This window comes from Necator americanus, chromosome II (genome assembly GCF_031761385.1).
Source record: "Necator americanus strain Aroian chromosome II, whole genome shotgun sequence".
Taxonomy (NCBI): Eukaryota; Metazoa; Nematoda; class Chromadorea; order Rhabditida; family Ancylostomatidae; genus Necator; species Necator americanus.
Genome location: NC_087372.1, coordinates 30,074,952 through 30,092,939, shown reverse-complemented (window position 1 = coordinate 30,092,939; position 17,988 = coordinate 30,074,952). Strand labels below are relative to the sequence as shown.

The 17,988-nt window shown below is 37.3% G+C and overlaps 1 protein-coding gene across 1 annotated transcript; it reads left to right on the top strand.

Annotated features, from left to right (window-relative positions):
- Window positions 1-2,701: 2,701 nt before the first annotated feature.
- On the top strand, window positions 2,702-17,661 carry RB195_019915 (uncharacterized protein; the record flags this gene model as incomplete). The annotated part of the gene is made up of 12 exons (XM_013435598.2): window positions 2,702-2,820; window positions 7,779-7,872; window positions 8,779-8,900; window positions 8,977-9,103; window positions 11,045-11,125; window positions 11,273-11,450; window positions 11,583-11,665; window positions 13,318-13,410; window positions 13,531-13,649; window positions 13,703-13,794; window positions 17,274-17,437; window positions 17,503-17,661. The coding sequence occupies 12 exons, from the start codon at window positions 2,702-2,704 to the stop codon at window positions 17,659-17,661; spliced, it is 1,431 nt and encodes a 476-aa protein (XP_013291052.2).
- Window positions 17,662-17,988: the final 327 nt, after the last annotated feature.

Sequence of the window (17,988 nt, the reverse complement as noted above, 5' to 3'; positions counted from 1 at the left end):
TACGACAATTCGGCTCAAGTGTGATTCGCACACTTTTCAGCAGTCATTTTTCATGATCTTCTAATTTTTTAAAAGTTTTTGTACACGATAGGTTTGATTGTTGCTATCACTGCTAACTGTTATTATCTATTATTACTAATTGTTCTTATTATTGAGCGGGTGTGGCGTAGTCGGTAAGAGGTTCCGCTGTGACTGCAGAATCAATCCATAGTTTGAAACCAAACTTTTCATCTTTTCGGGATAAATTGGTACCTCTGTTAACTGGTAGGATAAAAACAGTGACTCGTCACATCGGCTAGCTCCTGAAAGTCACTGTATAGTCCAGTTACGAGTTCGTAAACCTCAAACGAGTCTGAATTGAAGACGAACGCACAGGTGCAGTGTGTTTACTTGTTACTATTACTGCGGGTTCATCAACGTCAGACACTTTATCCTTTATCCACTATTATCATTATTATTACTATTATTATTATTGTTATTATTATCACTACTACTCATTATTTTTATTACTTATTCTTTTATTAATATTTTTTTTGTCGGACAGCAAAGTTAATTATGCTGCAAGGTTAGTAGATCCTATTCACTTTGGTTGATCACCTTGATCACCTTGATCACCTCCCGCTGATCTTCAAACTGGTCGAGCGGGTCCCGATCTCGTGCCAGAGTAGCCCAATGGTTCCTCCTTTCGCGAGGAACACGAAGAGCATCATAATTTTCTTTGAAGGAAATCTGACCATTGGGTCGGCGATCTTCTTGTAGTGCGCTTAATATCGCGGGGATCCCAGTCGCTCACGGCTCTGGTCCAACGGTTGTCATTAAAGCGCATCACGTGTCCGGCCGACCTTATTTTACTTTCCTTGGCAAACGCGGCGGCGTCTCTAATCTTCGATCTTGACGTAGGAGAGAACTTCGAACTTCCCGTCCCTCACTTGCGTGAAACGGGATACTCCTAGCATCACTCTCTCAATTGCGCGTTCAATGACGCTCACCGCGTTTTCTTCCTGCTTGCTCTTCTTTTTCTTTTTCTTTTTTTTCTTCTTTTTTTCCTTTTCTTCCTGTATCACTCCCTCACTTTGGTTGATAACAGTATAGAAACTCGGTGGCTCATTATTGCTGCTCCTTGAAGAGATTAGACAGCTTGTTTTTCCGTTGGAGGACAATTGGAACGATAGCAAAGGTTAACAAAAACAAAAGAAATCCTTAATGGATTGTGGACACCGCCTTGAGCCATTTTTAAACTTTTGATAACTAACAAAAAAGGAAAAGTGCAAAAGTCAAGTTAGTAGTAAAATCTCATCAAAACTACATTAGATTGCTTAATGGCTGTGATAATGGCAATTAAAGGACAAAAAAAGCACAAAGCCACTGGCGTTAATCAACCAGTTTGGGATGCGTCTACGCGTTTGACTTCATTTTTGAATCGTTCGAGGTTTACGGACGCGCAACAGACAACTGTGGTACCAATTTATCGACCTCGGAGGAATGAAAGATTTTGTGAGCACAAGGGCGGACTCAAACCTCCGACCGATCGTGCAGACAGCGGAACCTCTTACCGATTGCGCCACACCGGCCGCGACTACTGTAATTAATACTGGAAAATGCGACCCAACATCGTGTGGTTATAGTGCTGGAACACATGACACACAAATGTGTTTACTACTGTAGTTAAAGATAGCATGTCACGAGATTAAAGTAGTTGAGGAGTGCATGGGAAAATATAGTGTTCGTGGACCACGACTATGGGCATAGAGCCGCTTATTCCCCTAAAATCCTCTCCTAATCGTACTGTAAAACGGCGTGGGAATTGGCGTTTGTTATTACGACATACGTGAGAACGCTCCACCCTTGTGCCCCTGCCGCGTCCACGAGCGAGCTGTCGAAGATCAATGAGGTCTCCGCATTGGCCTATTCAAGTAAAACCAGTGAATAGGCGGCTGAGTGGACCAGAACGTGTACAGGGAGGGAGGGAGAGGGGCGTTTCCAGCGTATCTCGTAGGGCTAAAAGCCGTTCCCACGCCCTTTTTCAGGACAATTAGTGGGAAATGAGTGGGGCCACGCTTATACTCGTAGTCTACACCACAAATTCTATATTTTACCGCAGGTTTCCCAACTTCGCCAGTCTCGTGATACCTTTAACTGAAAGGTGACTTTAGGACCTTTGCAGTACAGTTGAGAAAAACTAAAGTCATGTTCGGTTGCAAAAAATCTAAAAACTCTTGGAATTACGATGTGAGGGAGGAGAAAAATGACAATTCTGATTAGAAAATCAACAAAAACTGCAGTTTGCAGAGACCAGCACTTATAAAATCTTCGTATCATCGGTGTTTGTTGATCAACTGTATCTGACCTGATAACGTAGACGGAAAGAGAAAACATGTTTCAATTATTCGCCACCCCGCAGCGCCTGTTTTAGGCGAATTGCTTAATTAAAAATGATTAATTGAATAATGATGATGATTAATGATTAATTAAATGATTACGAATTGCATTAAAAAATTGCAACGTTCCTCAATTTTTGTGAACTAATGCCCGCTACGTTCTCACCTCATTGCAACAGGAAGTGAACTTTCAGCGAACTCTCCCCGATTCGCCAAACATTCACAACAACGGGGCGGAGCGTTCCTCAATTCGCACGCGTCATTCACCGTCAGGTGGGTCTCCCCGTGGTGTCATCTACTTCTGCTGATCCGTCCCGTCCCAAATGGCGGTCTCGGCGCTGCTTCTCGTTACTGTTCTACTTTATATCGACTTTGTGACATCTAAAATCGATGTCATCTATTCGCCAAACGAGTTCCAACACTTTCGCACCGGCGAACGAAGGCAAGTGATCGATGCTGATCCATCTTTAAATAATATTAGTTGCAGAGTCGGTGGAGAATCCTTACGTTTCTGTTATCTTAATTTTAATTACGACATTTTTTAATAAAAAAATTCTCCAAATTCAATGATAAGCGAGGGGAATTATTGCCAAAGCAGGATCAACGGTGACAATTTTGGCCATCGCGGACGAGTTTACCGGCATTATCCACCGCTGAAACGCATATATGTGATCATATAATATATGAATAGGCGGTTATATAGCACTGCTGTAAACTCGTACGTACAATAAAGCTGATGTGCTGATCTATTAACGAAAATAAAGGACAGTAACACCATTTTTTTCGTCAAGCATTTTATTTTATTTTTGCATGGGATCCGGGAGACCTCCAGGTCCTCATCATCAGATATAGAAAATCGAACAGAAATTTCAAAATTTTTGTGGTTGTATTTTCACAAACTACGGAGATTACTTCCGCTTGTGTATAATCGCCTTTAGAGATACACAAATAACAGATAGATGCTCCAACGCCAAATGACGAATTTTTCTCCAGCTAATTTTTTCTGGAACGATGTGATGCGATAGTTCGTTCAGAAGGAAACTGTACTAGTTGAACAACTTTTTGTGATGCGTTTTCGTGTTTTTTTTAACCTGGTCCCTGATGGTTCCGAAGCGCGGCGAACCGGTTTTTACAGAAATATGTATGGTTTTAATTGTTCAGTTATGAGGGAGGGATAAATCGAATTAGAGAGGGGGTAGAGGGAGAGGGTTGAGTGGAACTCAGTTCGAGATCTAGTCTCGATCTTTCAACCGTGGTTGTTCTTATTTTTTCTTCTTTTCCGAACTTTTGATGTCGTTCCATCGTTCTATCCATGATCCTTGCTCTATTACACCATCTACCTCTTACTGAAGAAGGAATCTGATTGTACTGTTATTAATGGTAAACATTCCTGCTCTCATCTTACTTGTGCTGCTGGGTCTATCAATTGTTTACTTAACACTATCTGATACAAACAACTTTTGTGTACTACTGGACCTTCTATTCCTAATTCCACAGTAATTCTTCTAACTTTATTCTAATACATGCCTCTCTTCTCTACGTTTTATTGAGTTACCTTATAGTTACACACATTCCTACCGTATTTTTCTATTAATCGCTCATTTAGCGCCAGCTATAATTGTCTAATAACTGCATTAAGCGTAATTGAGTAGGTGACTAAGAATTTTTTCTTTTTTTTTCTATAGCTGATAAACAGGTTGTATTAGTTCTTTCCGCTGTGCCATTCCATAACTCTTTTGAGAAAAATTTGAAGGGATTTGTAGAAATTGATCCTCTATATGCCCTGTAGTTTACCCTATATGTATTCATAGGAAATTTATTTATTTTTTCCTCGTTTAGTTTTTTCTATCGTTTCTTTTTTCTCTTCTCTTTTCTTTTTTGTTTCTTTTTTCACACACAACAGAATCTCTTTACTTTAAAAGTCTATATTCTCTGTCATATGTTTTTTCTCAAAGGATTTTAGTCTTTTCATCTCTTCGTCTTTTCAGCTTAGGGTCCTGAGGCTGAGGAGCCGAACTTCAGAAGTGATCACTGATATAGCGCTAATAATCCGTCAACGTGTACCCTTTAAGTAAATCCTTCCTGGATTAGCTATGACTAATTAAGACAGACATCCGATTCAGAAAATTGAGAAGGGGATTCTGATTCAAATATTTCATGAGTGTAATGTTTACGCATTTTATTCGAGAACAACAAGAACCAACAAAATAATTTTTTTCTGTCTTTTTCTAATTATCTTATATTTTCTTATCTTCATATATTTATATTAATGTTATTTGAATATTTGCCTAATCAAAGTTACTTTTCCCGTAATATTTGAAAAAAGAAGTCATTCAAAAAAAAAAACTTTCTCAAGTCCAAAGGAATGTTTCTGAATTTCTAGCTGTTGACGAAGATCAATACTGATCTTGACCATATTTCAAGCAACTCGATTTAGAAAAACCACTTATTCAACATGCCAACAACATTCACGGAGAGTCGAACATGAGCTTAACCGGATTCTTTCCATTTTTTCTTCATTTCTTGTTTGAACATCTCTGTCTCCGCTCGTTTTTTTTCGAGAGCTAATTCTTGTTTGCTTTAACACAATGGAATTGTTATGGGACAGTTTAGCATTGATTTGCGGTGGATGTGAACGATTATTTCAGGCTCTATGCCTACCTGATCCATTTTTAATGCTTATGTGGTCGTAATATTACCTCTTTATTAGTATAACAGAATTCATAACGGTGTGAAGTGCTTTTGTTTCCAATTCAATGATGAAAAACACATTTAATAATTAATAGTTAACAATTAATGATTAACAACTGATAATTAACAATTAATATCGCAATAAATATTTTATTGAGCGGAAAACGTGAAACGGAGATAATAGGAAAATACTGGAATTTAACGTCTTAGAGCTAATCCGGCCAAAATTTTCAGCTGTTCATTGATTTAGTTAGTGCAGATGTTTTTCAGTTACTTGGTGACGATCAGAGTGGTCAGAGGCTACGTGACACATGAACCAGTGACAACTTTTCCTTAAAACCTCAAGGACGGCTACGGATGAGGATCTGCGCTTTTAATTTGCACTAAATCGATTTTATAGAAGAACCAAAGCTTCAATGTGTGATTTGTTCAGAGGGCAGAGCTTCTTCTAAATGAACAAAAGAGCACATAAGGATTCTTGTGAACATTTTGTGGAAAATGTAGAAATTTTTGAATTATTTGTAGTGTATGCTTTCCTTAGTTTGAGTAGAATAGAAAAGTAAATAAATAAATAAAAATAGAGAAATAGAAATCTAAATAGAAAAATTCATACGATGCATTAATCCTTGTGCGCTACGAGGCAGAGCCAATAGAATTTCTCCGACACCGCCTCTTTCGGCACCGGAAAAGTGTAGTTACTAAAAGGTAAAAAAGGAAAATAGTGAAAATGATTCTTTTAAGATTTTCTGATCATACTTTTCTCATTAGACTCCTGTCCACTTTTCTAGGTGTTGCTCTGGCCAGAAAACTTCAACGCTCTTGTATTTCACTATTTTCCAATAAATTATAATGCGCATGGTACGGTGGAGCGCCGCATAAACTTCATCGGAAAAAGGGGGCGGTCTTGGAGAATTTCTATTGGCGGGCGTTGATATGATGGGTCTTTTGGACACTTTTTTACATGGATAGGATTGCGTTCTCACAGTAACCTCGTGTTGTTTGTACAAACAGTGCGAATCGAAGAGAATGTGTTTATCGTTCAAATATTATGAAATCTGTAATTGTTTGAATCTCAGTTGAATTTGCAACTAAATAAGAAGATTGTAAACAAAGAACTGTAAACTAAACAAGATTGTAGTGGGATTGAAGTGGATGAATTTTTGAAACGAACCCTCTATCCCTGCAACCTCTGTCCTAAACGATTATCCACGTAAAAATACAATGTAACTAGGTGCATTCATGCGCAGAAAGTCGTACTTTTCTGCATTCTTTCAGTGATCCTTGCTCCCGTTTTCATTGACTGTCGCTGTTTTGAAACTGAATCTGCCTTTTTTAGATTACTCTTCTTTATTTAAAAAAATATTTAAAGGCGAATTCCCTTCTTAATATTTCTTCGTGACCTGAATCATCCATTTGAATATTTGAACAGGTGACATGCTTCACTTCATAACATCTTCATGTGATCCTATTTGCATTTTTTTGAGTTTTCCCGTCATTTATTTGACGATAATCGAACGATGTGCTAGACCGGAACTATAACGTGGCGACTGTAAACAGACAAACCACTTGCGCTGCAAAACTGCTTTTTGCCTTGGTCTGGATGCTAATTCTGCAGAAATAGCACTAGAATAACAATAAAGTAGAAATGAACAATGTGTCCGGTGTTAATCAATTCGTTTCGGATTCGCCAACATGGTCGATTTCAATTCAGGAATCATCTGAGGTTTATAAACTCGTTGACCGCTTATACAATAATTTGTGCGGATCACTCGATAAACCTTTTAATCAGTCTTCATTTTTCAAGACAAGAATACTACCAGAACAATAATAATAGCTACAAGATATTTCTTCTTAAATGGAATTAGGTTTTTGTCTGAATAAATAAATTCGAATCGGTTAACTATGTATAGCTTCAACTGCCAATTCTGCTGAAACTTTACCTATTCAGTACGGGATTTTTGCCGGAATGTCCGGAGAAAGTCAATAAGAAATCATAGAAGAGTCGCACTCTACAAATATTTTGTGGTAGTACACTTTTTCTGAAATTTTCCATGAAGTATTGAAAAAATCCGTTCATTTAGTCACTACATTGATGGTTTAGCACACGGAGTTTGCCTGTCAAGCAAAATCCATCACTGTCATGTGTGTATCCTTAGAGTCCTACCCTTCATGTCCCAATATCGCGATAGGCGCCTGGGGTTCGAGGTCAACTAATCTCACTGATATTATTTGTATCACAAGAAGGAACAGCGAAAAAAGAATTGCTCTAAAACTTTTTTTTCCTCAAGCAAAAAATTTTCGATTATCCTCTCTAATTAGGTGAAGATTCCTAATCATGTTGTTTACTTCCAAACATGGTTCCTCTTGATTCCCACGGATTATTCCATGAATATTCGAGCATTTTTTCTCTTAAAATGAACTTAGCTTTGTGGACTCTTGGATACACGTTTTCTTAGTGTTTTATTATATTCGGCTCTATCGAATCCGAATCATAAATAATGTTAATCTATTGAGGTGAGTATGGACAAAATAAACTAAATATTAAAATCACCCAATATCAAAATATGTTTATTTTGAACCGCTGCGTTAATTTTACCAAATAAGGATCGTTCGGTACTAATACGGTACTAGTGCGCTCTGCTCGAGTACACACTAAATCACCAGGTGATAGCAAATTTTAATGCCGAAGCTAATCTGTTTATTTTTCAGATCGTTGACAGTTCAAGTAACAGACAGCTCACCATCTCAAGGATCAGAAAATCGCAGTCTCCAGGTGAAATGTGAGGACACATTTACTTGCAAGGTGAATCAGATTCTAAATCTTTATGTAAATATTCCACTTGGAAAGTGTCCATGGAATATTTGAATTATGAACCATTTTTTAGAAAAAGTTTTCTAAATTATAAATTGGAGATAATCCGTAGTTTTGTTTTGACTTTCCTCGACTATTTCATGAATCATACAGCTTTTTTACATCTGTACGACTCCGCAGAATCGCAAAAACATCAAAAAATACGTTGCATCATTGCTGATTCCACCTGCGCAACAATCAGAAAATATTTTTACAGCGAAAAAGAGCGAAATGAGCGGGGAATGTGGTAAAATGTCCGAAAAGTTCAGTGTTATTCAAGACCCACCTTCATGTCATTAAAGGGAGCGTTTCTAAAAAATCTGAATGTATTCCTTTTACCAAAGGGTAGGATTTGGAACATAGATTCCAAGTTGTTTGTTTTCGAGAAAGAAGGACATCTTCTACAAAAACAGCCTATCTAAGGAACTCAATTCATCGAACAAGGCAACTTTTTACATCCGTGCGAATTATGGAATACAAATGTTCTCGTGTTTTGGAACCTTGGCATACTTCTGTCCATGTTTTCTATTAGTGTGCCTACGAAGTTTTACAGTTTAATTCTTACTAATAACCTCTTTGGCAAACTAATAGAAAACATAATGGAATCCATTTTTTGTGCTTTTGTTTATCTCTACTCTAGTGTAAATAGTTGTATCGTAGAGCAAACTGAGGCTTTCTATTGCTGTTGATCCACATGCATTTCCTTTCAAATTACCTCATCGTGCTGCCGTTTTCGTTAAAAGTTAAGTTTCAAACAATACCCCCTGTTGAAAAAGGCTTGATATCAAACATTTCCTTGTACGCGGCCTTCGCGGATTATCAGTGAGGTCGGAAGCATAGGTGTCACTCTATCTTCAGGTTCTCTCCTATCCGGAATATGTGCTTCTGCTGCCGGATGAGAACTACACGTCCTCGTTTCACGTTGAGATCGAGGCGCTGTTTCTCGGCGTCACTCAGCTGAGCGTCACCGTTGGAGACGAGTAAGTTTGGAAACTTTCACGTAGTTTGAATGATTCGTGAATTGATCACGAGTGAAGTGATTTTTTTAATGTTTAGATCTGTCGAACCATTCCCATTGCGTTTTCTTCGCTCAAATCATGACCAAAAAGTAACACTGGTGTTCACAATATTTATAGCAATTTTCGTGCTAATTATCTCGTTTATGATGGGAACGCAACTCGAAGTAAGTTATATAGTTTTGTTTTTGTAATTTTAATTTTTTTGTGTGTTTTTGTTTTGTTTTTTCCACTAATTCCATTTTTTCCGCTGAATTACTAATGACATCACACGAAAAACCGCTTCTTCGACAATTTCTTCACTTTTGAAATTATGCTCAAACCTACATATGTACCTTGTCCCAAATATTTCAAACATGGGATTTTTTCTTAGGAAATTTAAAGCCTTCAAAGGAGGCAATGTCAAGTTTCTACTCTCTTGGTACTGTTATCAACAATTCAAATGAGCCGTCATGTTTCGGAAGTTTTCTTAAACCCTCAAATATTTTGTGTAAGAAAATAGGTTCATTCCTAAAATTCTGACTTGGTTAATTTAAAAAAAAATGCTGGAATTGAAACAGCAAAGCGATACAAAAATCCCACTGATCCGCAAAATGGACATTATGTGCATGACCGAGGCTTTCATTAATGGCCTTTTGCAGAATTTTGAAAACATTGCAGAAAAAGGTAAATTAGAGTAGATAATTTGAGTGAAGAAGTTCAAATTAAAGCAAATTAGAGTAGAATTATGTAGATTTGAAAGAGTTGTTTATAGGTGGTGTCAACGTCTTCAGTAACGTCATTATTGAAGTCTTCGAGATTCAGATTCATTCTGAACAATAAGTGGAGCCTAAAGTCTAATATTTGTAGGAAAGATATTTCTGAGCACATGGATTCGACCATTTATCAAACTTTTTGGGAAGGTATGGGTTGAGAAAAAAGAGTTAGGGTGACTTGCGGTGATCTCAAAATGCGAATCTGAATGCGTAGTAGAATTAGCTGGAATATTGTTTTCTACTTGTAACTCATCAATAACTGCCAAAAATATTTCGCATACGGGTCAATTTTCAATGGAAATTTTGCGAAACTCGTGAAAACCTTCGTTCAGGGAGTCGTTAAACACATTTCGGTTTTTACGAGATGACGTTTTCAAAACAATTGAGTTCTGAACTTTGCTTAACTTTTGTTTTGTTCATTTTGTCTCATAAATTTTCACCATTAAAGTTAGTTCTTTGTTTGAGTTCGTCGAATAACTCGTTTCATCACGTACTTTTTTTAATCGGGACACAATCATACGGTTGCCATAGAAATATGTTGTTGGTTTCAAATGACACAGAAATCCATGTTTACGATCCACAAATTTCTCTATTCATATTACAAAACCGTCACCAATAGGGAATGAGTTCTCGATTTTTGAAACGGACCCTCGTTACTGTATTTTAGTAATCTGTGAAAAGCAGAACTTAATTCGTAAATCCTGGAAAAGCTTGAGCTCAATACGATAGCGCACTCTTACCGTAGAGCCATACCCACGAGGAAAAAAAGACTGATGAAATAAAAGAGAAAAAAGGGATTTACGAATGAAAATTTACTTGAGATCAAAAATGATCTTTTATATCTAGGAATTACGACGTGTCTTTTTTCTTTTTTTCTCCTACTAACGTGGATCTGAACTACTTAGATGAGGTAACAACGAGTTCAAAAAGTGTACACTCTGGAGATTATCCCTCTTAGTAGCCTCCATAGATTTCCCCCATCACGGACACATCATGACGAGCTCGGTAAATAGGCGGCAAATAAGGTATCCGAAAATTACACTTTGGATCACATATAAAATCATACTGTCAGACAACGTGTATTGAGACACTTTTCAATAAAACTAGGCATAAAATATGAGACAAAAGATACAAAATTAATTGATGAATTTTTAATTTACTTGTATGTTCCCTTTGTGTTACAAGTACGGGAGTATGCACGATTTTAAAGCAGAAAAATCTGATGTCCATCATTCCAGCAAATTGTGATCCTTGTTTTAGCCTAGATAGCATTTCTCTTGCTAGTATAATGATAAAGATAAAATCTTTATTGTAAATTGGGAATTTTGTGTAGTCGATAGATTCTATTTTTAGCCAAAAAGGATCATCGGGATTGTTCGGAAACCAGTTGGACCAACAGTCGGATTCTTCTGTCAATTTGGTCTCATGCCCACGGTATTTGATTTTATATTTTTCGTTTATATGGGCATAAATAAAAGTTCAAAACGTGCACAGATCACAGTCGTTCTATCAGAATTCGTCGAATTTCTGTGACATCAATTATACTACATAAAGGACGTAGTTCAATTGAGTTCGTTGCAGCTTGGCTTTCTCCTCGCCGAGTTCGGCCTACCGGCAAACGAAATTTCCCTCAAATTGGCACTTTTTGCGGTGTCCACATGTCCTGGTGGTGGGAAGAGCTCATTTTGGACGATTATTTTCGGCGGAAACCTCGATCTTTCAATTTCGATGACCTTCACGCAAACAATCGCTGCACTGTGTGAGTGAACATGCATAGTGGGGCTGGTTGAATGCAAAAAAAGAGGCCTCAATGGGATTTTTTTCCCAGGAGAGGAAAATGAGGTTCCATCAATATGAAGAGGTGATAGCTCTTAGTAGTTGAATCTTTTAGTTATGATGCCCTTATGGATGTCAACCCTTGGCAAACACTTCACCGACGCTCATGTTCGCATTCCATTTTCAAAGATGATTGAGGCGAGTTTGCTTTGCGGATACTTCACAGCTCAGTTCAAACTTCCTCTGGGAACTCTATTCCCTACGTTGTTTTTATCCGTTGTTGCAAAGAAAACTGAAAGAAACGCTGAACACTTATATTTTTATATTCTTCTGCTCTAAAACATGGAAATTACTTGTAATGAATCAGATTATTCTCAGCAACAAAGTGATGTATTCTATTATTATTTACTTTATTTACTATTATTTATCTTATTTTATTTTTTGGTCTAATGTCAATAGATTAGCTGGAAGGAGAAAAACCCATTCGGTGGTCCAAATAGCAAACAAAACTGTTTTTCTGTAGAAGAAATAAGAGTGAAAACGTCAAGCCAAAGAAGATAATAAATACCAATATATAATAATATATAATAATTTATAATAATAGATAATAAATAGACGTAATATATACATTTTATATATTTATTACTGCTATACTTTATATTATTTTATTTTTTTTAATATTTTATGCATTTTTCATTTATTTACTAAGTATTATTGTTTTCACTCATTATTTGTTATTATTAAAATATACATTATTAATTTATACATTTATAAGTTTACACTATTCACGTATTTATTTATATACCTTTACGAACTTATATATTTATATCTATTTGATTTTATTTCATCATTTTGTTTTTCAAGGCATGCTTGATAATTGTGCAGCTGATTGCCACCCAAATAATTAATAATTACTCAGAATAATACCTAAATCAATCGATTTATTGGAGAGTTCCTCCGTTCTTCGTTTTAATACAGCCATGATGTCCACAATGTCTATTATGCAGCTCGTCTATAGGATTTCTTTCCTGCAGTATTTCTGCCCAGAACACTACCGTTGCTCCAAAAGGATCACCACATGGCTTTTTCGTTTTGAAAAAGTGTAGTCCGATGGTATCGGTGGTATAAACAAAAAAAAAAAGAGAATACCTCAGAGGTATTACAAATGCAAATAATACCTCAAAAATGTGATTTTTTTCTGTTAAAAATGCAAAAAAGACTGGAACAAAAAGAAAAATTATATCTTCAGTATTATTCCTAACTATGTAAATAAAAAGACGACGAAAAAGGACTACGTTGTTATTAACACAATGCGTAAAACTAGAGATAATATACGATATTAAACATTAGTGTTACATTTCTATGGTTAACATTTGTACTAAGTTCAATGACAAAACGTCTGCTTTTTTTTTGAATATTTTTATTTCAGAACTTCTAGATTATGCACCTCCTACGGTGTTTCATAATAATAACAATAATAATAATGATAATAACGATAATAATAATAATAATAATAATAATAATAATAATAATAATAATAATAATAATAATAATAATCATAATCATAATAACAGTGATAATAATAATAATAATAATAACAATGATAATAATAATAATAATAATAATAATAATAATAATAATAATAATAATAATAATAATAATAATAGCAATAATTCGACAATTCATTCGATAAAAATGCTAAAATTATAGTATTAAAAAAGGCCCTCTACGCACCTGCCCTCACCCGCCTGGATATTTTTTACTTTATGGAACACGCTGAGTGCATGAATAAATAAAATAAGTTGAATACGTGATGAATTGTTCGGAATAAAATAAGTGAATTGTTGCAGGGCCTCGTCGGGCTTATAATACCTACTGGATCTGGCATGATTATGTCTCATTTCCGTCCTCAGTACATCACTGCTATTAGTAAATGGATCAAAGTTAGTATGGTTCTCTCGAAACTAAGGTCATGCAGAATGGAAACTTTTTGCTTGAAAAAATGTTTTTAAAAAATTATAAGAAATTCGTTGAAAAACGTCGACCGATTGCGGTTTCTTCAGAGATTGTCGTGGGCGGCGATGATTGTGATCTTTGCATTTGCGCTCTATGCGAATTACTACATTTTCTGGTTGATCACATGGCCTATTGTACTGTGTGGATGTGCGTTGCCATGGCTTGGGTGAGTGGGACCTGTCCCTCGATTGAACTGCGCACAGAACTCCTTTGTTTTAGGTACCTTACAGCGTTCATCGTTGCGATGTTGTTTAAGCAAAACTTTAAGGACTGCATCACGATTGCTATAGAGACAGGAATTCAGAATATAGGTTGGAAAATATTTTTCCTGTGCTAAAAATGACATTTTTATTACAAATCGCTGCAACAGTGCTCCTTGTTTTCACTTATTGCCCTGAGTGCGAGCTTTAGAGCTCCATTTATTCGGGAAATTTCTTCTTTTGTATTTTGTAGGTGGACGTGAAAGCTCAATGAACAACAAAGGGTACGAAAAATCAAAATCATGATTTTTTTTTCAAAAAAGGAGGGCATATACCATGAGGACATTCCTATGCACCTCGCTTTTTTGTTTTTTTTTGTTAATTGCTACTATTGTTACTGAAATTAATATAATGGCAGTTTAAAGGATAGAGGATAAAGTCACTGGCGTCTCAATCCACTCGGGATGCGTTTTACTGTAATTCGTAATCGTTGAGGTTTTGGAACGTGTTGGCCTGTACAATGAATTGCGGGGGCCAGCCGATGATCAAGTGTTTTTATCCTCCCAGACAAGTCTGGTACCAATTTATAAATTAACCCCGGAGGAATGAAAGGTTTGGTCTGCAATAGAGCAGTTTTGAACCCTCGACCGTGTGGCTACAACGGACCTATAACCGACTGCGCCACACCCTCCCTTATAATGGCAGTTTATACAGAACAATTTATTTTATCGTACATTTTTGTTGAGGCGGTTTTAGAGCAGTGGTCAGAAGTTTCATCTTCACGGTCGATGACTCGGCCTATGCAAACCAACCTTTCTACCCACTTAGATTCGATAGATTGGTGTCAGGCCTGGTTAGGAAGAGAAAAACACCGACTTGATAAATATACTCTCGCTCTGCTGGCCACTACTGTATATGTCAGATGCGGGTTCCTCTACAGAAGAACCTCTAAAGAAGAATTGAAGTCGGATTCGTTGACACATCAAAAGAGTTTAATTACCAGAACTCCGAGCACCTTATTCTTTATCATAATCCCTGGCAGGATATAGTTCTGGAATGACCACCGTCAGAAGAAAGGACGAGATCGCAGAGAAAGTTATCGATGCCAGAGAGGAACACCATGCTAACAACGGTAGCAGACCCATCCTAATTTATCCTTTAACTTGCTCTCTGACACGTCAGATGCCCAATTTTTAGCTTCATATGAACTCAGTTACAAAGTACAGGGAAAGTACAGTGAAAGAAGAAAAAAAAATCCGGCGAAAAAACGTCCTATACGAAAATTTGTTTATTAAAGCCAGTATACAAAAATACCAAAAAATGCTCTTATATTTCATTTAAAGGCAGCGTATCACGAAATTGACGTGGTCCAGAAAAGTCAAGGAAAACGTAGGGTTTGGCCTGTAGATTACAGAAAAAGACGTTGTTGCGTTCATTCTCTCCTAATCGTCGTTAAAAAAAAACGGCGCGGAAGACGGTGTTCGTCCCTACGAAATCATTTCCAATGCGCCGCGGTTGTGCACGCACCGCACACACCTGCGAGCGGTCGAGGATCATCGGTACGTCCTCACCAGCCTAAGTAAAACCAATAAATAGGCTGCTGAGGAGACCGGAGCGTGTAGAAAGGTGCGCGCTCTAACGCACCTCGCAGGAACTAGAGCGGCTCACACGTCGTTTTCTACATTTTCCCTTAGGTTTTCTTGAAATCCTACGCTATACGCAACCACACTGAGCCTGTATCTCCTTCGTGATCAACGCCGTGAAGAGAGGGCACGCTGTCTTCAACTAATCGCGGTTCATGGCTGTGAACTCAGCATCGATTGCGCGCGGAGGGAGTTAACGTTAAAATGCCTGGACTCGTTAGTTTGTTTCTCGACTTCAAAACGTAGTAGTCCAGAGAGTTTACATCGAGGAGACTCTCAAGAAGCCAAAAGTCAGTCTGTTGAGACGAATCTTTGCGCCTTCAGTGAGTACTTTAGGGACCTTGAGGTGTTTTTTTTGCAAAATCTCCAAAAGTCTTCCACTGCTTTTTGCGGAGGATATCTTCCGAACTGAGGTGCTCAAATCTACCAGAATCATGTCCTGGACTTTTCGAATGATGTGTGTTGTCACTGTTGATTTCTCCTCAACCTCCATTTTTCTAGCCGTAGAGTCCTCATCGGTAAAAAAACTTCTCAGGCCTTTTCTAAGACCGTGTATCTCTTCGCAAACATCACACACAGTCGATCTTAGGTACCCGGAGAACGTATTAATTTCGGCGGGCGTCATCCTGACATTCTTCCGGCTATGATCGCCACTCTCTGCATTCGGTGCTTTATTTACCGCAAATGAATGTTCTACAAGTCACAGTTTACAGCCCGGAACCGAGGACAGTGATCATTTTACAATTCCTTCCCTATTCAGCGAACACATTGATTTGCACATTGAAGAACCGTAAGGAAAGAATTTTGTAGTATGAGATACGAAAAAGTCAGCGGAGATAAAAGTACAGCAACAAAATTCTTCGTCATAGGGGACGTATTTCTTCATAGGCGTTCTGTAGTTCATGGTGTTTTCTGTTCAGGGTTGCTTCGCCTTTATTTCATCGGGGGTTTTGTGTGAAGAGTTGTGTCGTCGCTAATTGTTAATAAAGTTAAGATGATTGAGGACTCTGAGTGCTCCCGCCGCCTTTAATCCCCGTATCTGTGAGGTTTCTTCGCCTTTCATTCTGTGATGCTTGGGAACTATTTTACTTAAAGGCTAACGGCCCAAGCTCTATCTACTAGCTGAGATCCGTTATCAAAAATTTTCGTGCAAAAAAGTCAAAAATGAACAAAATAAAGGCTAAAATTAAAAGATGGATCCTTTCGTCTCAATCTAGACGATCTATTTTGGATTAGCCTCCCTTGAGACTCCTCAGTAAGGAAGGCTAATCCTAATGAAACAATATCAAAATACAATCAAATAAATAAAACATTGAAAAACAAACAAAACGGTGAATGTTTGAGTCCAAACCGTATTTTACTATTCATGATAGTCAGTTACGTGCCCTAAACGCGGCCTTTAAAAAATTAGCATTGGAGCACATTAACTATCACACAAGCAGAGTGGAATTAAATTGTAGTCCAATAAATAGTGTAAGGAGGACTCTAATGAATGCTTATAAAGAGGAGTATGGATACAGCTTATGAAGTTAATAACCCTGATTAAGCATTGGATGTATGTGTAGTAAATATGTGGAGATACATAAATGGATTCTCTATTTATCCGTTAAATAATAAGTACTATGACTATAGTAATTAAAGGTGACATTAATCCAAAATTATAGAAACTCATACTCAACATCAATTTTTGGGAGGATTCCGTAGTATGATGAAATATCTACTTCTTAACTATCTTTATTTTATATCCCTAGCTCATTAAACAAGAGGAGATTAGGGAAAATGAAAGCGTGGTGACCTATTCAAAAACGAATCTTCCCAAATCCACGATCAAAACCTTGTTTTGGTGACTTTGAGTGGTTTCCACACATATAGCATCGGATTAGAAGTAACCAGGATCAGTTTTGGTGCTGGTATGATAAAACTTCAGAAGTAAATTAGCATTTTAAGGAATTGCAATGCTCCTGGTGATGTGGTGTTTCCCGGCACCTGAGTCGGACATTGCCGTCACAATTATTTTCGTTGTCGCCATCGTAACCGACAAACCGTTGCTTATTATATGGCTCGTATCGAGGGCATATATGAAATGTTGTAAAAGAGATACTGTAGCACAGGTAGGCGTGTCTTGCAGCAAACCCAGGCACGGTTCATCTAAACAGTCAAAGATAATTGATTTAAGGTCGAGGATAAGCCTGAAAAATTGCAAGAGATTTCGACGCCAAGCAGCACTGATGAGTCTGATAGTTCAGCGTTCGATCCAAAGGATAAGGAACTGGAAAAGAACTTCCAGGAAATTTTCATAGGCTCTGACAAGGAACAACAACAACAACAACGATAACATTGAACCTAAACCTAAGTTAGGTGTAATTACGGCAGAAACACGTGTAGGTGAGACGGACTAGAGGCGCTAAGCGACAAGATAAAATTCTGTGATACTGAATGATACATATTCGTTGAGATGTATTTACTATGACACAAAGTGATCTTAGGTGAATCTGTGATTTGTGGAGTGAGCTATCAGGGCGAGTTGATTACTGCGTTCGTTATTAGAGACGTTCTTCTTGCTCCTTTCCTAGTTATTTGATTACCATTTCAGCTTATTCAGGGCCCCATGAACGGCAAGTGTTTTCTTCTCATAGGGGGCTATCGAGTTTTTTTTTACATG